Here is a 25,028-nt window from a genome sequence, read left to right as displayed (position 1 = left end):
TTCCTTAAAAAACTACAAATAGAACTACGATATGACCCAGCAATCCCACTACTGGGCATATACCCTGAGAAAACCAAAATTCAAAAAGAGTCATGTACCAAAATGTTCATTGCAGCTCTATTTACAATAGCCCGGAGATGGAGACAACCTAAGTGCCCAATATCGGATCAATGGATAAAGAAGATGTGGCACATATATACAATGGAATATTACTCAGCCATAAAAAGAAACGAAATTGAGCTATTTGTAATGAGGTGGATAGACCTAGAGTTTGTCATACAGAGTGAAGTAAGTCAGAAAGAAAAAGACAAATACCGTATGCTAACACATATATATGGAATTTAAGAAAAAAAATGTCATGAAGAACCTAGGTGTAAGGCAGGAATAAAGATGCAGACCTACTAGAGAACGGACTTGAGGTTATGGGGAGGGGGAAGGGTGAGCTGTGACAGGGCGAGAGAGTGTCATGGACATATACACACTACCAAACGTAGTAAGGTAGATAGCTAGTGGGAAGCAGCCGCATGGCACAGGGATATTGGCTCGGTGCTTTGTGACAGCTTGGAGGGGTGGGATAGGGAGGGTGAGAGGGAGGGAGATGCAAGAGGGAAGACATATGGGAACATATGTGTATGTATAACTGATTCACTTTGTTATAAAGCAGAAACTAACACACCATTGTAAAGCAATTATACCCCAATAAAGATGTTAAAAAAAAAAGGGCAAAAAAAAAAGAATTCAGAATAATGATTGTGAAGATGATTCAAGACCTTGGAACAAGAATGGAGGCAAGGATTGAGAATGCAAGAAATGTTTAACAAAGACCTAGAAGAACTAAAGAACAGACAAACAGAGATGAACAATATAATAACTGAAAATGAAAAATACACAAAGGAATCAATAGCATAATAACGGAGGCAGAAGAATGGATAACTGACCTGGAAGACAGACTGTTGGAAATCACTGCCATGGAAAATAATAAAGAATGAAAAGAAATGAAGACAGTCTTAGAGACCTCTGGGACAACATTAAAAGCACCAACATTCATATTATCGGGGTCCCAGAAGGAGAAGAGAGAAAGGACCTGAGAAAGTATTTGAAGAGGTAGTAGCTGAAAACTTCCCTAACATGGGAAAGGAAACAGTCACTCAAGCCCAGGACGTGCAGAGACCCCCAGGTAGGATAAACCCAAGAAGGAACACACCAAGACAAAATAGTACTCAACTTGACAAAATTAAAGATAAAGAAAAATTATTAAAGCAACAAGGGAAAAGCAACAAAAACATACACAGGAACTCCCATATCCCATAAGGTGATCAGCTGATTTCTCAACAGAATCTCTGTAGGCCAGAAGTGAGTGGTACAATATATTTAAAGCAATGAAAGGGAAAAATCTACAAACAAGAATAGTCTACCCAGCAAGGCTCACATTCAGATTCGACGGAGAATCTAAAGCTTTACAGACAAGTAAAGGCTAAGAGAATTCAGCACTACCAGACCAGCCTTAAAACAAATGCTAAAGATTGTTCTCTAAGTGGAAAAGAAAAGGCCACAACTAGAAACAGGAAAATTATGAATGGAAAAGCTCACTGGTAAAGGCAAACATAGAGTAAAGCAAGGAAATCATCTGTACACAAATATGATATCAAAATCAGCAATTAGTGAGGAGAGAACAAATGCAGGGTATTGAAAATGCATTTGAAATTAAAAGACCAGCAACTTAAAACAACCTTGCTTATATACAGATTACCATATCAAAATCTTATGGTAACTGCAAGCCACAAATCTACAATAGATACACACACAAAAAAGAAAAAGGAATCCAAATACAACACTAAGGTTAGTCATCAATTAACAAGAGAACAAAAGAGGAAGGGGAGAAAAAAGACCTAAAGAAACAAATCCAAAACAATTAACAAAAGGGTAATAAGAACATACATAACGATAATTACCTTAAACATAAATGGATTAAGTGCTCCAACCAAAAGACAGACTGGCTGAATGGATACAAAAACAAGACCCCTATATATGCTGTCTATAAGAGACCCATTTCAGATCTAGGGACACATACAGACTGAAAGTGATGGGATGGAAAAAGGTATTCCATACAAATGGAAATCAAAAGAAAGCTGTAGTAGCAATACTCATCAGACAAAGTAGACTTTAAAATGAAGACTGTTACAAGAGACAGGGAAGGACACTACATAATGATCAAGGGATTAATCCAAGAAGAAGATATAACAATTGTAAATATATATGCATCCAACATAGGAGAACCTCAATATATAAGGCAAATACTAACAGCCATGAAGGGAGAAATTGATAGTAACACAATAATGGGGGACTTTAACACACCATTTTCATCAGTGGACAGATCATCCAGACAGAAAATCAACAAGGAGACACAGGCCTTAAATGACACATTAGACCAGATGGACTTAATTGATACTTATAGAGAATTCCATCCAAAAGCAGCAGAATACACGTTTTTCTCATGTGCACATGGAACATTTTCCAGGATTGATCACAAGCTGGGCCACAAAGTGAGCCTCGGTAAATTTAAGAAAACTGAAATCATATCAAGTGTCTTTTCTGACTACTCGCTATGAGATTAGAAATCAACTACAAGAAAAAAAAGTAAAAAATATAAACATGTGGAGGCTAAAAAATATGCTACTAAACAACCAATGGATCACTGAAGAAATCAAAGAGGAAATCAAAAAATACCTAGAAACAAATGAAAACAAAAGCCCAAAGATCCCAAACCTATGGGACACAGTAAAAGCAGTTCAAAGAAGGAAGTTTATAACAATACAATCTTACCTCAGGAAACAAGAAAAATCACAAATAAACAACTAAATGTACATCTAAAGCAACTAGAGAAAGGAGAACAAACAAAACCCAAAGTTAGCAAAAGAAATCATAAAGATAAGAGCAAAAATAAATGAAATAGAAATGAAGGAAACAACACAAAAGATCAATGAAACTAAAAGCTGGTTCTTTGAAAAGATAAACAAAATTGACAAACCTTTAGCCAGGCTCATCATGAAAAAAAGGGAGAGGGCTGAAATCAATAAAATTAGAAATGAAAAAGGAGAAGTTATAATGGACACCACAGAAATCCAAAGGACCATAAGAGACTACTACAATCAACTATATGCCAATAAAATGTACAACTTGGAAGAAATGGACAATTCTTAGAAAGGTACAATCTCCCAAGACTGAACAAGGAAGAAATAGAAACTATAAACAGACGAATCACAAGTACTGAAATTGAAAATGTGATTAAAAAACTCCCAACAAACAGAAGTCCAGGACCTGATGTCTTCACAGGCAAATGCTATCAAACATTTACAAGAGTTAAGAACAATTCTTCTGAAACTATTCCAAAAAACAGCAGAGGAAGGAACACTCCCAAATGCATTCTATGAGGCCACCATCACCGTTATACAAAAACCAGACAGACATACCATGAAAAAAGAAAATTACAGGCCAATATCACTAATGAACAGAGACGCAAAAACCCTCAACAAAATACTATCAAACCGAATCCAACAATACATTAAAAGTATCATACACCATGATCAAGTGGGATTTATCCCAGGGATGCAAGGATTTTTCAATATCTGCAAACCAATCAGTGTGATACACCACATCAACAAATTGAAGAATAAAAACCAAATGATCACCTCAATAGACACAGAAAAAAGTTTTTGACAAAACTTAGCACCCATTTATGGTAAAAACTCTCCAGAAAGTGGGCGCAGAGGGAACCTACCTCAACATAATAAAGGCCATATATGACAAAACTACAGCTAACATCATACTCAATGGCAAAAAGCTGAAAGCATTTCCTTTAAGATCTGGAACAAGATAAGGATGTCCACTCTCGCCTCTTTTATTCAACATAGTTTCGGAAGTCCTAGCCACAACAATCAGAGAAGAAAAAGGAATCCAAACTGGAAAAGAAGAAGTAAAACTGTCAGTGTTTGCAGATGCCATGATACTATATGTAGAAAATCCTAAAGATGCTACCAGAAAACAACTAGAGCTCATCAATGAATTTGGTAAAGTTGCAGGATACAAAATTAATACACAGAAATCTGTTGAATTTCTATACACCAACAATGAAAGATCAGAAAGAGAAATTAAAGAAACAATTCCATTTACCATCACATCAACAAGAATAAGATACCTAGGGATATACCTACCTAAGGAGGCAAAAGACCTGTACTCTGAAAACTATAAGATGCTAGTGAAAGAAATCAAAGATGACACAGATGGAAAGATCTACCATGGTGGGACTTCTCTGGTGGTCCAGTGGGTAACACTCCATGCTCCCAATGCAGGGGGCCTAGGCTCGATCCGTGGTCGGGAACTAGATCCTGCATGCCATAACTAAGAGTCTGCATGCTGCACCTAAGAAGTCCGCATGCCACAACTAAAGATCCCACATGCTGTAATGAAGGTCCCACTTGCTGCAACTAAGTCCTGGTGCAGCCTAAACAAATAAATAAATAAATATGTTTTAAAAAAACGATCTACCATGTTCTTGGATTGGAAGAATCAATATTGTCAAAATGACTATACTACCCAAGGTAATCTACAGCTTTGATGCAATGCCTATCTAATTATCAATGGCATTTTCACAGAACTACAACAAAAAAAATCTTAAAATTTGTACAGTGCCACAAAAGACCCTAAATATCTACAGCAAACTTAAGAAAGAAAAATGGAGCTAGAGGAATCAAGGTTCCCTGACTTCAGACTATACTACAAAGCTACACTCATCAAAACAGTATGGTACTGGCACAAAAACAGAAATATAGATCAAAAGGATAGAAAGCCCAGAAATAAACCCATGCACCTATGGCCAATTAATCTACCACAAAGGAGGCAAGACTATAAAATGGAGGAAAGACAGTCTCTTCAATAAATAGTGCTAGGAAAACTGGACAGCTACATGTAAAAAACTGAAATTAGAATATTCTTTAATACCATGCACAAAAATAAACTCAAAATGGATTAAAGACCTAAATGTAAGACCGGATACTATAAAACGCTTAGAGGAAAACATAGGCAGAACACTCTTTGACAAAAATCACAGCAATATCTTTTTCAATCTGTCTCACAGGGTAACGGAAATAAAAACAAAAATAAACAAGTGGGACCTAATAAAACTCAAAAGCTTTTGCACAGCAAAAGAAACCATAAACAAACTGAAAAGACAACCCACAGACTGGGAGAAAATATTTGCAAACAAAGTATTAGTCTCCAAACTTTACAAACAGCTCATGCAGCTCAATATTGAAAAAACAAACAACCTAATCAAAAAATGGGCAGAGGACCTAAAGAGACATTTCTCCAAAGACATACAGATGGCCAGGAGGCCCATGAAAAGATGCTCAACATCGCTAATTATTAGAGAAGTGCAAATCAAAACTACAATGAGATATCACCTCATACCAGTCAGAATGGCCATCATCAAAAAATCTGCAAACAATAAATGCTAGATAGGGTGTGGAGAAAAGGGAACCCTCTTACACTGTTGGTGGGAATGTAAAATAGTATGGCCACTATGGAGAACAGTATGGAGGTTCCTTAAAATACTAAAAATAGAGCTACCCTATGATTCAGCAATCCCACTCTTGGGCATATATCTGGAGAAAACCATAATTTGAAATGATACATGCACCCCACTGTTCACTGCTGTACTGTTTACAATAGCCAAAACATGAAAGCAACCTAAGTGTCCATCAACAGATGAATGGATAAAGATGTGGTATATATATCCAATGCAATATTACTCAGCCATTAAAAAGACTGAAATAATGCCATTTGCAGCAGCATGGATGGACTTGGAGATTATACTTCATACTAAGTGAAGTTAAGTCAGACAGAAAAAGAAAAATATCATATGATATTGCTTACATGTGGAATATAAAAAAAAATGATACAAATGAACTTGTTTACAAGACAGAAATGGACTCACAGACTTAGAGAATGAACTTATGGTTATCATGGGGGCAGGGTGGGGGGAGGGATAGATTGGGAGTTTGGGATTGACATGTACACAGTGCTATATTTAAAATAAAATGCCTTTTCATGAAAAATAAATAAAATTAAAATTTTCTAAATAAATATAACAAATCCTCATGCTAAACAACTGACTTAGAAATTAAGCTGTTTTAAACATATGGCAGATCAAGTAATGTGCCCTGAAACTTAACTCCATATGCAAATATATGTCATATATGCTCTAAAGCTGAAATTAGGCCTATCCTTCAACAATAGGGTTTTACTATATATTCAAGTAAAACGTAGGTGAATGGAGGCAACTGACAAATTACATCAGTCTATCTTCAGTTTTAGATTAAGGGGATTCATTCATGAAATTATGATTGCTGTTAAGAGTTTGGTATTTAATACAAAGATGTTATGATGTTTAATGTAGTTGCTGGGTAGTACCATGATGTCAGTGTCACAACATCTTGGTGCTTCACAATACTTGTTATGAAATGAATATACACTGATAACAGAACCGCAGGCTGTGTGTGCCTAATTTGCATCTTAGTGAGTTGCTCCATGATAAGTGAAAGGCTTTCTGGTGTGTACCGTGTCACAATCATTTATAAGACCTATTTTAATGAATGTTAAGTGGCAAAAAGCAGAAAGACTAAAACCTTCCTTTGTCAGCAGGTTAGTTGATTCCCACAGCTTTGCAAGATGAAAAGGTAATACAACAAGAGCATAACGTGTCACACACAGTTTCAAAAAGAGATATATTTGCAAATGGACTTAACAGTGTGATAATATAATGCAACCTGGCATTCTTACTATCAACACTTCCTACATTGGGGAAAAGGGCTAGGTATTTGGCTCTACAGAACCTTCTATTGAAGTTCATTCAAAATATGAAAGAATGTAGCTATTTTACTGAAACTTCCAAGGAAAAAAGTTAAGCAATTTGAATTAAAGAGTTTTATGCTTTCACGATCATTTACCTCTTCAGTAATTGAATCTAATGATGAAGTAGCTTCATCATAGAGAATGACTGGGGGGTCCTTCAAAATGGCTCTTGCAATTGCTACTCTTTGCTTTTCTCCTCCTAGTAAAGAAAATTTTTAGTTTAAGAGAGCATAACATACATATTTTATATTTCTAGTATTTCCATTAATTACAACTACCAAATAATACCTTCAACATTTATCTTTACTGATTACTGATCATTTTACTCAGCTATAAGAGTTTATGTTCATATATAATATCCTTTGACAAACTATATTCCCTGGAACATAAATGTGATTCTGAATTCTGACTTCATGGCAGGCGAAAAGAACAAGGAGGGGAGGTGACAACTTTGATTCCAGAATTACCTCCCTCACCAGAAATATGCTCATGACATGTTACTTTATATGTACTTTATATTAATTCCCAATGAAGAGTAACCTCAGAGAGAAAAATTTCAATATTAGAGAATCAACAAAGCCAAAACCAAATTCAATATCTGAAGCCTGAAAACTTGAAGACATGAAACTATGAATATCTAAATTTATTTCTTAACATAAAAAAGGACCATTCAGCCAGTATTCTTAAAGACTTTTTTTTTTGACAGAAAGCTATTATTTTCACAGCACTCTTCAAAGTTAAGGCTACAAACTAGGACCTCTTATTTCACCTTAGTTATTTGCTATAGGACTCTAGCATAGCAGAATTTTAAAACAGAAAGGAAACAGAAGCCCAGAAAGGTTAAGTAATTTGCTCAAAGTCACAGGCAAGTTCTAGCAAAATCTGCTAGAACCGACTAATTACCCCTGACTATTCCCAGTCCAATGCTCTTCCTTTCATAATGTACAAACCCATAATTACTCTTAAATTTATTCTAGAGAAAAGAAAAGAATCTTTCTTTCTCCACTGGGACTCCTGCAGGTCTAAGGCCATCAATCTTACATAAAACTATGGTTGGAAGTACAAAAGATGGTGCTTTGCTCAATATGTCCCTTTTGGCTCCTTTTCTTGTTCATTATCCATTAATTTATCAATGTCTGAAAAAACCTGTACTTTTTAGCATCAGTAACCTCTTCAGAAAACAAGCTCTACCTGTTGATTATCTGGTACACAAGTATTATTTCACTTTTATCTGTTCTTCAATTGTTATCTTCAACCTGTAAGAGGGGCTCCTTATGTCTAATATTAGTGAATACGTTTATATTCATACGATCCACACTCTTCCTCATTTTGTAAGTTCAAAATTCTCCTGTCAAGACAGGCAGTATGCCAGAACAATCTGCTTACCCACCTAGCAACTCAGCAGCAGAAAGCTCCTAAAAGAACTAGATACTCAGAGGAAGAACTAGTTTACACATGTTTCCCAAATTTCAAGTGGAAACCAACCCAGTTTCAATTCTATTCAATAGAATTTGGAAAAGAAACATTTGTTTGTTCTCTACCGAAATTATTTGCATAGGTGCTAAATAATATATTGCTCATTTTGAGAGGCCTGGTTGTAAGGCAATGGGTATTAGATAAGAATAAAATTTTGTTAAACATTCCTATCCCCAAAGGCATGCAGAGAGGAACAAAGTGATTGAAAAATGGGATGCAGCATAGCTAACTGAAGCAAAGTCATGTTTGAGAGGGCTAGTCTGTATTACGTGACAAATTGGGTATCTCTAGAATTAGCCCAACGGATAAATAATCTGGGGTGTGGGCTAGTTAATTGCAAAGTCCTATGAAGAGCAATGGTAAAGCATAAAGGTGGATTGGAATGAAGCAGGCATCTTATACTATCAGGTAATGACTAAATAGCTACTACAAACCACCTAAACTTGAAAATAATCTTTGCTTAGTATTTTCTAAACCTAGATCAAAACTTTCTAATAGACTCTAAATTCCTTGAGAGTAGGTCCCTTGATGCTTCATCTTTTTAACTCCCAAATCATTTAGCACAGCTGCTTGCACACAGCTTGTACCTAATCAATGTTGTGAATAACTGAAGCCAGCTTACAATGAAGAGGAACAGGGATTCATTAAAATTCATGTGGAGTATTCTTCATTCTCTTTTTCCTTACCCTCATCCCTAATCTATACATTTCCTACCCAAACTAAACTAGAATGAAGAGTAAATGTAAAGGATGCAGTATGTTTATGAGTTACATTAATACTTTCAGGCATTAGATATCATTATACTTTTAGAATTCAAATAATTTAGGGCAAAGAAACATTTTTATGGATCCTCAAAAAAATTCAGTCATTTTAGGATGATCCATTATTAAACATAGTAATCATCTCATAATTAACCACTTAAGTTAAAATGTGCAAGCCCTAAAATTTACTTGGCCACTGAACCAACAAAGACATGAAAATGAAGTTGGCTGTAAGGAAGTATAAGTATAAGGAGGTCTAAAGTATTGAAAACATCCCATAATGATCTAGGAAATTATGAGGAGATACACTATTTACTATCAAATTTCTTGTCCCTACTCTTACTTCTTTCCCATGCGAATAATGACCTTGGCTTTTAATATTAAGATTACGGATAATAAGTTAACACTGATCTCAACATGTATCAGTAACTTACTATTAAGCACTTACAGTGTTTGCAGCTTCAAGTGAAAGAAAGAGACTTGCATGATTTGAGAACAGTTACTTCTAGCAAGCTGAATTGTTTACAGTGACAGGCAGGAAACGGGAATTTGTCAAAAGAGACTGGATGAGCACTATGTTTGTACTCTGTCATTACATTTTCTAGTAAATGGCCCTGACAAATTAAAGTGTGAAGGGAGTATATAAGTGGGGGCCAGGTCTAAAATCTTTGATTACCTGAAAGCTTGAGTCCTCGTTCCCCTACTTGGGTGTCATATCCATGTGGCATTCGAAGAATTGCATCATGTAGTCCAGCTAATTTTGCCACTGCATACACTTCCTCTGGTGAAGCATTGATGTTTCCATATAAGAGGTTGTAGTAAATGGTATTATGGAAGAGGACAGCATCCTGGAGCAGATTTATACATACACACATAGACATGCATGTTCATATTTAACAATTCAAAGAATAGTAAAGACATAAAGGCATTAAAAGTAAAACATTGTAACTCCTTTTATCACCCCCTCATGCCTGCTCCATTTCCTTTCCCAGAGCTAATAACCATGAACAATTTGTTGTGTTATTATCCTAGACTTTTTCTGACGCATTTATGTGCCTAAACAAACACTTTTTTTTCCAACAGAAGTGGGGCCATACTATACATATTCGTTTGTAAGTTGCTTTTTTCACTTAACACAACCTGGAGATTGTTCATGACAGTAACAGAAACCTACCTCATTATTTTCAACAGTTGTGTGATACTAAGAATATATCATATTTATCTTATCCATTCCTCTACTGATGGATATTAATTAAAACTTTTGCTACTATAAACAATGTTGAAATAAAATATCATTGTATATGTGACTTATGTAAACCCATGCATTTCTGTAAGAAGGATTCCTAGAAGCACACTGATGAGTTAAAAGGTAAGCATATGTTTATCCTTTGATAGAAATTGCCCAACTACCTTCCAAAAACGCTCCAACAGCATATACACCAACCAACAGTGTACCAGGGTGCCAGGTCTCCATATCCTCAACAACGCTGGATATTAATAAGTTTTAGTTGTTGCTACTTTTAAGGGTACAATGTGCTTTTTGTTTAAATTAGTATTTCCCTAATTACTAATGAAACCGAATATGTTTTTATATGTTTCTCAGAAGCTTTTAAATTGGACTTAAAACACAGAAAACAAAGAATTTATCACTATAGATTTTTGAGAAAGTTCACTGCAAGCATTCATTTGATATTTCAACTTATTCTGACATGGCACACTAAAGCTAAATTATTTAAAATGAGCATCCACCTCCTACTTTTCTTTCAGTATCCAACAGTTGGAAGGTAACAGTAAGATGAAATAAAATGATTCCATTCATTAACATTAACCAGTACCCTCAATTAATTAAGATCTTCTTTAACATCATAATCAGACCCAGAGTTACAGATACTATTTCAAATCACTTTAATAATTTTTATAACTATTACTAATATAAAATTTTCTTGTACTGAGATGGTAGTTAAAACTAATGAGTTTAAAGTTCTACTTAAACTTTAAGTAGAACTTCAGAAAATACTTATTTTAAAATATTTTACATTTAGAAAAGAAATTAACAAACAAATGCTAACTGGAAATGTTGAAAATACAAAATATGGGGCATTGAGAAGACAGCAGAGGAATGAGATGTGGAGATCACCTTCGCCCCACAAATACATCAAAAATACATCTACATGTGGAACAACTCCTACACAACACGTACTAAACGCAGGCAGAAGATCTCAGACTTCCCAAAAGGCAAGAAACTCCCCACGTACCTGGGTAGGGAAAAAGAAAAAACAGAGACAAAAGAATAGGGATGGGACCTGCACCTCTGGGAGGGAAAGGTGAAGGAGGAAATGTTTCCACACACTAGGAAACCCCTTCACTGGCAGAGACAGGGGGTGGGAGGGGGAGGGAAGCTTTGGAGCCACGGAGGAGAGCGCATCAACTGGAATGCAGAGGGCAAAGCGGAGAGATTCCGGCACAGAGGATCGGTGTCAACCAGCACTCACCAGCCTGAGAGGCTTGTCTGCTCACCCACCAGAGCGGTGGGGGCTGGGAGCTGAGGCTCGGGCTTCGGAGGTCAGATCCCAGGGAGAGGACTGGGGTTGGCTGTGTGAACACAGCCTGAAGGGGGCTAGTGCGCCACAGGTAGCTGGGAGGGAGTCCGGAAAAAAGTCTGGAACTGCCTAAGAGGCAAGAGACCATTGTTTCAGGGTGTGTGAGGAGAGGGGATTCAGAGCACCGCCTAAACAAGCTCCAGAGATGGGCACGAGCCTTGGCTATCAGCACAGACCCCAGAGATGGGCATGAGATGCTAAGGTTGCTGCTGCAGCCACCAAGAAGCCTGTGTGCAAGCACAGGTCACTATCCACACTTCCCAGGAGCTCATGCAGCCCACCACCGCCAGGGTCCTGAGATCCAGGGACAATTTACCCAGGAGAACACACGGCACGCCTCAGGCTGTTGCAATGACACGCTGGCCTCTGCCGCTGCAGAATCACCACTCATGGCGTACCCCTCCCTCGCCCCAGCCTGAGTGAGCCAGAACCCCCTATCATGCTACTACTTTAACTCCATCCTGTCTGGGCGGGGAACAGATGCCCTCAGGCGACCTACATGCACAGGAAGGGTCAAATCCAAAGATGAGTGCCAGGAGCTGTGCGAACAAAGAAGAGACAGGGAAATTTCTACCAGCAGCCTCAGGAGTAGCAGATTAAATCTCCACAATCAACTTGATGTACACTGCATCTGTGGAATACCTAAATAATGAATCATCCCAAAACTGAGGTGGTGAACGTTGAGCGCAACTGTAGACTGGGGTTTGCTTTCTGCATCTAATTTCTATCTGGTTTTATCTTTATCTTAGTTTAGTTTATAGAGCTTACTATCATTGGTAGAGTTTATTGATTCGGTTGCTGTCTTCCTTTTTTAAATATATATATATATATATATATATATATATATATATTTCCTTCTTCTCTTTTTATGGCTGTGTATGTGTATGCTTCTTTGTGTGATTTGGTCTGGACAGCTTGCCTTTTACAATTTGTTCTAGGGTTCTGCCTGTCCGTTTTTCTTGTTTTGTTTTGTTTTTAGTATAGTTTTTAGCACTTGTTATCACTGGTGGATTTGTTTTTTGGTTTAGTTGCTCTCTTCTTTCTTTTTATTACTTTTTTATTTATTTTTAATACTTTATGAAATTTTTTATTTTAATAAGTTTATTTTATTTTTGTTTCTTTTTTTCCCCTCCCTTTTCTTCTGAGCTGTGTAGCTGACAGGGTCTTCATGCTCCAGCTGGGTGTCAGGCCTGACCCCCTGAGGTGGGAGAGCCAAGTTCAGGACATTGGTCCACCAGAGACCTCCCAGCTCCACGTACTATCAAACCGCAAAAGCTCTTACAGAGATCTCCATCTCAACTCTAAGACCCAGCTCCATTCAACGAGCAGCAAGCTACAGTGCTGGACACCCTAGGCCAATCAACTAGCAAGACAGGAACACAACCCCATCCATTAGCACAGAGGCTTCCTAAAATCAAAATAAGTTTAAAGACCCCCAAAACACACCACTGGATGCAGTCCTTCCCACCAGAAAGATACAGCCTCATCCACCAGAACACAGGCAACAGTTCCTTCCACCAGGAAGCCTACACAACCTACTGAACCAATCAATGGGGGCAGACAACAAAAACAACGGGAACTACAAACCTGCAGCCTGCAAAAAGGAGACGCCAAACACAGTAAGTTAAGGAAATGAGAAGACAGAGAAATACACAGCAGATGAAGGAGCAAGGTAAAAACCCAAGAGGCCAAACAAATGAATAGGAAATAGGCTCTCTATCTGAAAAATAATTCAGAGTAATGATGGTAAAGATAATCAAAAAACTTGGAAATAGAATGGAGAAAATACAAGAAACGTTTAACAAGTACCTAGAAGAACTAAAGAGCAAAAAACAATGGTGAACAACACAATAAATGAAATAAAAGATTCTCCAGAAGGAATCAATAGCAGAATAACTGAGGCAGAAGAACAGATAAATAACCTGGAAGATAAAATAGTGGAAATAACTACCACAGAGCAGAATAAAGAAAAAAGAACGAAAAGAATTAAGGACGGTCTCAGAGACCTCTGGGACAACATTGAATGCACGAACATTAGAAATATATGGATCCCAGAAGAAGAGAAAAAAATAGGGACTGAGAAAATATTTGAAGAGATTACAGTTGAAAACTTCCGAAATATGGGAAAGGAAGTAGTCAATCAAGTCCAGGAATTGCACAGAGTCCCACACAGCATAAATCCAAGGAGAAACACGCCAAGACACATATTAATCACACTATCAAAAATTAAATACAAAGAAAAACTATTAAAAGCAACAAGGGAAAAACAACAAATAACACACAAGGGAATCTCCATAAGGTTAGTAGCTGATCTTTCAGCAGAAACTCTGCAAGTCAGAAAGGAGTGGCGGGACATATTTAAAGTCATGAAAGGGATAAACCTACAATCAAGATTACTCTACCCAGCAAGGATCACATTCAGATTCGAAGGAGAAATTACAACATTCACAGAAGCAAAAGCTAAGAGAATGCAGAACCACCAAACCAGCTTTAAAACAAATGCTAAAGGAACTTCTCCAGGCAGGAAACACAAGAGAAGGAAAAGACCTACAAAAACAAACCCGAAACAATTAAGAAAATGGTAATAGGAACATACATATCGATAATTACCTTAAATGTAAATGGATTAGATGCACCAACCAAAAGACACAGACTGACTAAATAAATACAAAAACAATACCAGTATATATGCTGTCTACAAGGGAACCACTTCAGACATACAGACACATAGACTGAAAGTGAGGGGATGGAAAAAGATATTCCACGTAAATGGAAATCAAAAGAAAGCTGGAGTAGCAACTGTCATATCAGACAAAATGGATTTTATATTTTAATTTTTTAAAAATATCTTTATTGGAGTATAATTGCTTTACAATGGTGTTAGTTTCTTCTTTATAATGAAGTAAAACAGCTATGCATATATATATATATATATATATATATATATATATATATATATATATATCTCCCCATATCTCTTCCCTTTTGCATCTCCCTCCCTCCCACCCACCCTATCCCACCCCTCTAGGTGGTCACAGAGCACCGAGCCCCTCTCCCTGTGCTGTGTGGCTGCTTTCCACTACCTATTAATTTTAAATTTGGTAGTGTATATATATCCATGCCACTCTCTCACTTTCTCCGAGCTTAGCCTTCCCTGTCCCCGTGCCCTCAAGTCCATTCTCTAGTAGGTCTGCATATTTATTCCCATCCTGTCCCTATGTTCTTCACACCCATTTTTTTCTTTTTACGATTCCATATACGGGTGTTAGCATATGATATTTGTTTTTCTCTTTCTAACTTACTTCACTGTGTTGCAGACTCTAGGACCATTCACCTCACTAAAAATAACTCAATTTCATTTCTTCTCATGGCTGAGTAATATGCCATTGTATATATGTGCCACATCTTCTTTATTCATTCATCTGTTGATGGACACTTGGGTTGCTTCCAGGTCCTGCCTATTGTAAATAGAGCAAGAATAAACATTGTGGTACATGACTCTTTTGCAATTATGGTTTTCTCATGGTATGTGCCCAGTAATGGGATTGCTGGGTCATATGGTAATTCTATTTTTAGTTTTTTAATGAAACTCCATACTGTTCTCCATACTGGCTGTATCAATTTACATTCCCACCAACAGCACAAGAGGGTTCCCTTTTCTCCACATCCTCTCCAGCATTAATTGTTTGTAGATTTTTTCATGATGGCCATTCTGACTGGTGTGAGGTGATACCTCATTGTAGTTTTCATTTACATTTTGCTAATGATTAGTGATGTTGAGCATCCTTTCATATATTTGTAGGCAATCTGTGCATCTTCTATGGTGCAATGTCTACTTAGGTCTTCTGCCCATTTTTGGATTGGGTTGTTTGTTTTTTTGATATTGAGCTGCATGAGCTACTTGTAAATTTTGGAGATTAATCCTTTGTGAGTTGCTTCATTTGCAAATATTTTCTCCCATTCTGAGGGTTGTCTTTTGGTCTTATTTATGGTTTCCTTTGCTGTGCAAAAGCTTTGAAGTTTCATTAGGTCCCATTTGTTTTTGTTTTTATGTCCATTTCTCTAGGAGGTGGGTGAAAAAGGATCTTGCTGTGATTTATGTCATAGAGTGTTCTGCCTATGCTTTCCTCTAAGAGTTTTATAGTGTCTGGCCTCACATCTAGGTCTTTAATTCATTTTGCGTTCATTTTTGTGTACGGTGTTAGGGAGTGTTATAATTTCATTCTTTTACATGTAGCTCTCCAGTTTTCCCAGCACCACTTACTGAAGAGGCTTTTTCTCCACTGCATATTCTTGCCTCCTTTATCAAAGATAAGGTGACCATATGTGCGTGGGTTTATCTCTGGGCTTTCTATCCTGTTCCACTGATTTATATTTCTGTTTCTATGCGAGTACCATACTGTCTTGATTACTGTAGCTTTGTAGTATAGTCTGATGTCTGGGAGCCTGATTCCTCCAGCTCTTTTGTTCTTTTTCAAGAATGTTTTGGCTATTCGGGGTCTTTAGTGTTTCCATAAAAATTGTGAAATTTTTTGTTCTAGTTCTGTGAAAAACGCCAGTGGCATTTTGACTGGGATTGCATTCGAACACATAGATTGTTTTGGGGAGTACAGTCATGTTCACAATGTTGATTCTTCCAATCCAAGAACATGGTATATCTCTCCAACTGTTTGTATCATCTTTAATTTCTTTCATCAGGGTCTTATAATTTTCTGCGTACAGATCTTTTGTCTCATTAGGTAGGTTTATTCCTAGGTATTTCATCCTTTTTGTTGCAATGATAAATGGCAGTGCTTCCTTAATTTCTCTTTCAGATTTTTCATCATTAGTGTATAGGAATGCATTAATTTTGTATCCTGATACTTTACCAAACTCATTGATTAGGACTAGTAGTTTTCTGGTAGCATCTTTAGGCTTCTCTATGCATAGTATTTTGTGATCTGCAAACAGTGACAGCTTTACTTCTTTTCTGATTTGGATTCCTTGTATTTCATTTTCTTCTCTGATTTCTGTGGCTAAAACTTCCCAAAAAATGTTCAATAATGGTGGTGAGGTCGGGCAACCTTGTCTTGTTCCTGATCTTAGTGGAAATGGTTTCAGTTTTTCACCATTGTGGACGATGTTGCCTGTGGGTTTGTCATATATGGCCTTTATTAAGTTGAGAAAAGTTCCCCCTATGCCTACTTTCTGGAGGGTTTTTATCATAAATGGGTGCTGAATTTTGTCAAAAGCTTTTTCTGCATCTATTGACATGATCATATGGTTTTTATTCTTCACTTTATTAATATGATGTATCACATTGATTGATTTGCGTATATTGAATAATCCTTGCATTCCTGGGATATATCCCACTTGATCATGGTGTATGATCCTTTTAATGTGCTGTTGGATTATGTTCCTAGTATTTTGCTGAGGATTTTTCCATCTATGTTCATCAGTGATATTGGCCTATAGTTTTCTTTCTTTGTGACATCCTTGTCTGGTTCTGGTATCAGGGGTGGCCTCATAGAATGAGTTTCGGAGTGTTCCTCCCTCTGCTATATTTTGGAACAGTTAGAGAAGGAGAGCTGTTAGCTCTTCTCTAAATGTTTGATACAATTCGCCTGTGAAGCCATCTGGTCCTGGACTTTCGTTTGTTGTAAGATTTTTAAATCACAGCTTCAATTTCAGTGCTTGTGATTGGTCTGTGTATATTTTCTATTCCCTCCTGGTTCAGTATAGGAAGGTTGTGCTTTTCTAAGCATTTGTCCATTTCTTCCAGGTTGTCCAATTTATTTGCATATAGTTGCTTGTAGTAATTTCCCATGATCCTTTGTGTTTCTGCAGTGTCAGAGGTTACTTCTTTTTCATGTCTAATTCTATTGATTTGAGTCTTCCCCCTTTTTTCTTGATCAGTCTGGTTAATGGTTTATCAATTTGTTTATCTTCTCAAAGAAAGAGCTTTCTGTTTTATTGATCTTTGATACTGTTTTCTTCATTTCTTTTTCATTTATTTCTGATATGATCTTTATGATTTCCTTCCTTCTGTTACCTTCGGGTTATTTTGTTTTTCTTTCTCTAATTGCTTTATGTGTAAGGTTAGGTTGTTTATTTCAGATGTTTCTTGTTTCTTAGGTAGTACTGCATTGCTATAAACTTCTCTCTTAGAAGTGCTTTTGCTGTATCCCACAGATTTTGGGTCACTGTGTTTTCACTGTCATTTGATTCTAGGTATTTTTTGATTTCCTGTTTGATTTCTTCAGTGATTTCTTGGTTATTAAGTGGTATGTTGCTTAGCCTCCATGTGTTTGTATGTTTTATAGATTTTTTTCCTGTAATTGATATATAGTCTCATAGAACTGTGGTTGGAAAAGACACTTGATATGATTTCAAATATCTGAAATTTACCAAGGCTTGATTTGTCACCCAATATATGATCTATCCTGGAGACTCTTCCATGAGCACTTGAGAAGAAAGTGTATTGTGTTTTTTATGGATGGAATGTCCTATAAATATCAATTAAGTCCATGTTGTTTAATGTGTCATTTAAAGCTTGTGTTTCCTTATATATTTTCATTTTGGATGATCTCTCCATTGGTGATACTGTGGTGTTAAAGTCCCCTACTATGAGTGTGTTACTGTTGATTTCCCCTTTTATGGCTGTTAGCATTTGCCTTCTGTATTGAGGTGCTCCTATGTTGGGTGCATAAATATTTACAATTGTTATATCTTCTTCTTGGATTGATCCCTTGATCATTATGTAGGGTCCTTCTTTGTCTCTTGTAATAGTGTTTATCTTAAAGCCTCTTTTGTCTGATATGAGAATTGCTACTCCAGCTTTTTTTTGATTTCCATTTGCATGGAACATCTTTTTCCATGTCCTCACTTTCAGTCTGTTAGGTGTCCCTATGTCTGAAGTGGGCCTTTTGTATACAGCATATGTATGGGTCTTGTTTTGGTATCCATTCAGCCAGTCTATGTGTGTTGGTTCGAGCATTTAATCCACTTACATTTAAGGTAATTATCGATATGTATGTTCCTATTACCATTTTCTTAACTGTTTCGGGTTTGTTATTGTAGATCTTTTCCTTCTCGTGTTTCCTGCCTAGAGAAGTTCCTTTAGCATTTGTCGTAAAGCTGGTTTGGTGGTGGTGAATTCTCTTAGCTTTTTTTTTTTTTTTTTTTGCGGTACACGGACCTCTCACTGTTGTGGCCTCTCCCGTTGCGGAGCACAGGCTCTGGACGCACAGGCTCAGCGGCCATGGCTTACGGGACTAGCCGCTCTGCGACATGTGGGATCTTCCCAGACTGGGACATGAACCCGTGTCCCCTGCATCGGCACGAGACTCTCAACCACTGCGCCACAAGGGAAGCCCTGAATTCTCTTAGCTTTTGCTTGCTTGTAAAGGTTTTAATTTCTCTGTCGAATCTGAATGAGATTCTTCCTGGATAGAGTAATCTTGGGTGTAGGTTTTTCGCTTTCATGACTTTAAATATGTCCCGCCACTCCCTTCTGGCTTGCAGACTTTTTGCTGAAACATCAGTTGTTAACCTATATAAGATTCCCTTGTATGTTATATATTGCTAATCCCTTGCTGCTTTTAATATTTTTTCTTTGTATTTAATTTTTGATAGTTTGATTAATATGTGTCTTGGTGTTTCTCCTTGGATTTATCCTGTATGGTACTCTCTGCACTTCCTGGACTTGATTAACTATTTCCTTTCCCATATTAGGGAAGTTTTCAACTATAATCTCTTCAAATATTTTCTCACTCCCTTTCTTTTTCTCTTCTTCTTCTAGGACCCCTATAATTCGAATGTTAGTGCATTTAATGTTGTCCAAGAGGTCTCTGAGACTGTCCTCAATTCCTTTCATTCTTTATCTTTATTTTCTTCTGCAGTAGTTAGTTCCATTATTTTATCTTCCAGGTCACTTATCCGTTCTTCTGCCTTAGTTATCCTGCTATTGATTCCTTCTAGAGAATTTTTTATTTTATTTATTATGCTGTTCATCATTGTTTGCTCTTTAGTTCTTCTAGGTCCTTTTTAAATGTTCTGGTACTTTCTCCATTCTATTTCCAAGATTTTGGATCATCTTTACTATCATTACTCTGAATTCTTTTTCAGGTAGACTGCCTATTTCCTCTTCATTTGTTAGGTCTGGTGGGTTTTTACCTCACTCCTTCACATCTGCTGTGCGTTTGCTTGTCTTCTCATTTTGTTTAACTTACTATGTTTGGGGTCTCCTTTTTGCAGGCTACAAGTTTGTAGTGCCCAGTTTTTCTGCTATCTGCCCCTAGTGGCTAAGGTTGGTTCAGTGGATTGTGTAGGCTTCCTGGTGGAGGGGACTAGTGCCTGTGTTCTGGTGGATGAGGCTGTATTTTGTCTTTCTGGTGGGGAGGTCTGCATCTGGTGGTGTGTTTTGGGGTGTCTGTGACCTTATTATGATTTAATGCAGCACCTCTGTTAATGGGTGGGCTTGTGTTCCTGTCTTGCTAGTTGTTTGGCATAGTGCATCCAGCATGTAGCTTGCTGGTCATTGAGTGTAGCTGGGTACTGGCGCTGAGATGGAGATCTCTGGGAGAGCTTTCGTTGTTTGATATTATGTGGAGCTGGGAGGTCCCTGGTGGACCAATGTCCTGAACTCGGCTCTCCCACCTCAGAGGCACAGGCCGGACACCTTACTGGAGCACCAAGATCCTGGCATCCACACAGCTCAGAATAAAAAGGAGAAAAAATGAAAGAAAGAAAGAAAAAGAAATAATAAAATAAAGTTATTAAAATACAAAATAGTTATTAAAAATAAAAAAATTAGGGGCCTTCCTTGTGGCGCAGTGGTTGAGAGTCGGCCTGCCGATGCAGGGGACACAGGTTCATGCCCCGGTCCGGGAAGATGCCACATGCTGTGGAGCGGCTAGGCCCATGAGCCATGGCCGCTGAGCCTGCGTGTCTGGAGCCTGTGCTCCTCAACGGGAGAGGCCACAACAGTGAGAGGCCTGCGTACCGCAAAAAAAATAAATAAATAAGTCAAAAAATTAAAAAGTAATTCAAAAAGGAAACAAAGAAAGGCACAGGACAGCAACCAAAACAAAAAGCAAATCCACCAATAATAAGAAAAATTAAAAACTATACTTAAAAAAGAAAAAAGAAAACGGGCAGACAGAACGCTAGGACAAATGGTAAAAGCAGTTATAGAGACAAAATTACACAGAGAAGCATACACAAAAACACTCACAAAAAGAGAAAAATGAAAAAATATATATATCGTTGCTCCCAACGTCCACTACCACAATTTGGAATGATTTGTTGTCTATTCAGGTATTCCACAGATGCAGGGTACGTCAAGTTGACTGTGGAGAGTTAATCCACTGCTCCTGAGGCTGCTGGGAGCCTCCCTTTCTCTTCTTTGTTCGCACAGCTACTGGGGTTCAGCTTTGGATTTGCCCCTGCCTTTACGTGTAGGTCGCCTGAGGGCGTCTGTTCTTCACTCAGACAGTACGGGGTCAAAGTAGCAGCTGTTTATGGGGCTCTGGCTCACTCAGGCTGGGGGGAGAGAGCGGTACCGAACGTGGGGCGAGCCTGCAGCGGCAGAGGCCAGCATGACATTGCAACAGGCTGAGGCGTGCCGTGTGTTCTCCCGGGAAAGTTGTCCCTGGATCACAGGACTCTGGCAGTGGCGGGCTGCACAGGCTCCCGGGAAGGGAGGTGTGGACAGTAACCTGTGCATGCACACAGGCTACTCGGTGACTGCAGCAGCAGCCTTAGCATCCCATGCCTGTCTCTGGGGTCCATGCTGAGAGCCTCAGCTTGCACCCATCTCTGGAGCTCATTTAGGCAGTGCTCTTAATCCCTTCTCCTCGCGTACCGCAAAACAAAAAGGCAAGGAAAAGTTTTCTGCCTCTTTGGCAGTTCCAGACTATTGCCCGACTCCCTCCAAGCTAGCTGTGGTGAACTAGTCTCCTTCAGACTGTGTTCACACAGCCAACCCCTGTCCTCTCCCTGAGATTTGACCTCCGAAGCCCAAGCCTCAGATCCCAGCCCCCACCAGCCCTGGTGGATGAGCAGACAAACCTCTTGGGCTGGTGAGTGCTGGTCAGCACTGAGCCTCTGTGCAGGAATCTCTCTGCTTTGCCCTCTCCACGCCTGTGGCTATGCTCTCCTCCGTGGCTCCGAAGCTTCCCCCCGGCCTACCCCCATTTCCGCCAGTGAAGGGGCTTTATAGTGTGTGGAAGCTTTTACTCCTTCACAACTCTCTCCCACTGGTGCAGGTCCCGTCCCTATTCTTTTGTCTCTGTTTTTTCTTTTGCCTTTTGCCCTACCCAGGTGCTCAGGGAGTTTCTTACCTTTTGGGAGGTGTGAAGTCTTCTGACAGCATTCAGAAGGTGTTCTGTAGTAGTTGTTCCACATGTAGATTTATTTCTTATGTACCTGTGGGGAGTAAGGTAATCTCCACGTCTTACTCTTCCACCATCCTGAAGGTCTTCTCAAAATAGACTTTAAAATAAAGACTATTACAAGAGACAAAGAAGGACACTACCTAATGATCAAGGCATCAATCCAAGAAGTCAATATAACAATTGCAAATACCTATGCACCCAACATAGGAGCACCTCAATACAGAAGGCAAATGCTAACAGCCATAAAAGGGGAAATCAGTAGTAACACAATAATAGTAGTGGACTTCAACACCACACTTCCACTAAGGGACAGATCAACCAAAATGAAAATAAATAAGGAAACACAAGTTTAAACGACACATTAAACAAATGGACTTAATTGATATTTGTAGGATATTCCATCCAAGAACAACACAATACACTTTCTTCTCAAGTGTTTATGGAACATTCTCCAGGATAGATCATATCTGGGGTCACAAATCAAGCCTTGGTAAATGAAGGACAACTGAAAAGGTATCAAGTATCTTTTCTGACCATAACACTATGGAACTAGATATCAATTACAGGAAAAATAGGTAAAAAGTACAAACACATGGAGCCTAAACAATACACTACTAAATAACCAAGAGATCACTAAAGAAGACAAAGAGGAAATCAAAAGATACCTAGAAACAAATGGCAATGAAAACTTTACAACCCAAAACCTATGGGATTCAGCAAAAGCAGTTCTAAGAGGGAAGTTTATAGCAACACAATCCTACCTCAAGAAACAAGAAACATCTCAAATCAACAACCTAACCTTACACCTAAAGCAATTAAAGAAAGAAGAACAAAAACCCCTCAAAGTTAGCAGAAGGAAAGAAATCATAAAGATCAGATCAGAAATGAAGGAAACAATAGCAAAGATCAATAAAACTAAAAACTGGTTCTTTCAGAAGATAAACAAAATTGATAAGCCATTAGCCAGATTCATCAAGAAAAAAAGGAGAAGACTCAAATCAATAGAATTAGAAATGAAAAAGGAGAAGTAACCACTGACACTGCAGAAACACAAAGGATCATGAGAGACTAATACAATCAAGTATATGCCAATAAAATGGACAACCTGGAAGAAATGGACAAATTCCTAGAAAAGCACAACTTTCCGAAACTGAGCCAGGAAGGAACAGAAAATATACACAGACCAATCACAAGCACTAAGTTGAAACTGTGATTAAAAACCTTCTAACAAACAAAAGCCCAGGACCAGATGGCTTCACAGGTGAATTCTACCAAACATTTAGAGAAGAGCTAACACCTATACTTCTCAGAGTTTTCCAAAATACAGCAGAGGGACGAACACTCCCAAACTCATTCTACGAGGTCGCGAATACCCTGATACCAAAACCAGATAAAGATGTCACAAAAAAGGAAAACTACAGGACAATATCACTGATGAACATAGATGCAAAAATCCTCAACAAAATACTAGCAAATAGAGTCCAACAGCACATTAAAAGGATCATACACCACGATCAAGTGGGATTTATCTCAGGAATGCAAGGATTCTTCAATATACGCAAATCCATCAACGTGATATACCATATTAACAAACTGAAGGAGAAAAACCATATAATCATCTCAATAGATGCAGAAAAAGCTTTCTACAAAGTTCAATAACCATTTATGATAAAAATCCTCCAGAAAGCAGGCAGAGAAGGAATGTACCTAAACATAAGAAAGGCCATATATGACAAACCCACAGATAACATTGTTCGCAATGGTGAAAAACAGAAACCATTTCCACTAAGAACAGAAACAAGACAGGGTTCCCCATTCTCACCACTATTATTCAACATATGTTTGGAAGTCTTAGGCACAGCAATCAGACAAGAAAAAGAAAGAAAAGGAATCCAAATCGGAAAACAAGTAAAACTGTCACTACTTGCAGACTATACACAGAGAATCCTAAAGATGCTAGCAGAAAACTACCAGAGCTAATCAACAAATTTGGTAAAGTAGCAGGATACAAAATTAATGCACAGAAATCTCTAGCATTCCTATACACTAATTATGAAAAATCAGAAAGAGAAATTAAGGAAGCACTCTCATTTACCATTGCAACAAAACAAATAAAATTCCTAGGAATAAACCTATGTAATGAGACAAAAGACCTGTATGCAGGAAACTGTAAGACACTGATGAAAGAAATTAAAGATGATACAAATAGATGGAGAGATATACCATGTTCTTGGATTGGAAGAATCATTATTGTGAAAATGACTATACTACCAAAAGCAATCTAGAGATTCAATGCAATCTGTATACCAATGGCATTTTTCACAGAACTAGATCAAAAAATTTCACAATTTGCATGGAAACACAAAAGACCCCGTATAGCCAAAGCCATCTTGAGGAAGAAAAATGTAGGTGGATGAATCAGGTTCCCTGACTTCAGACTATACTACGAAGCTACAGTAATCAAGACAGAATGGTACTGGCACAAAACCAGAAATATAGATCAATGGAACAGGATAGAAAGCTCAGAGATAAACCCTCACACATATGGTCACCTTATCTTTGATAAAGGAGGCAAGAATATACAATGTAGAAAAGACAGTCTTGTCAATAAGTGGAGCTATGAAAATTGGACAGCTACATGTAAAAGAATGAAATTAGAACACTCCCTAACACCGCACACAAAGATAAACTCAAAATGGATAAAGACCTAAATGTAAGGCCAGATAGTATAAAACTCTTAGAGGAAAACATAGGCAGAACACTCTTGACATAAATCACAGCACGACCCTTTTTGACCCCCTTCCTAGAGAAAGGGAATTAAAAACAAAAATAAACAAATGGGACCTAATGAAACTTAAAAGCTTTTGCACAGTAAAGCAAACCATAAACAAGATGAAAAAGAAAAC

The 25,028-nt window shown here is 37.9% G+C and overlaps 1 protein-coding gene across 3 annotated transcripts in view; it reads right to left on the bottom strand.

Moving 5' to 3' along the window:
- The window catches only part of ABCB7 (ATP binding cassette subfamily B member 7), a 140,005-nt gene that overhangs the window by 16,734 nt on the left and 98,243 nt on the right, over positions 1-25,028 (bottom strand). For 2 of the 3 annotated variants that reach the window (XM_060002322.1, XM_060002323.1), the window contains 2 exons: positions 9,823-9,994; positions 7,005-7,108 (listed from right to left, as the gene is read on the bottom strand). The exons of the other annotated variant lie outside the window; for it this stretch is intronic. In XM_060002322.1, coding sequence (XP_059858305.1) covers positions 7,005-7,108; positions 9,823-9,994 — 276 coding nt within the window. The remainder of the gene's footprint in view (positions 1-7,004; positions 7,109-9,822; positions 9,995-25,028) is intronic. 3 annotated transcript variants of the gene reach the window in all.

This window comes from Delphinus delphis, chromosome X (genome assembly GCF_949987515.2).
Source record: "Delphinus delphis chromosome X, mDelDel1.2, whole genome shotgun sequence".
NCBI lineage: Eukaryota > Metazoa > Chordata > Mammalia > Artiodactyla > Delphinidae > Delphinus > Delphinus delphis.
Note: the sequence above shows the minus strand (reverse complement) of the source record. Positions and strands in the feature narration are given on the sequence as shown.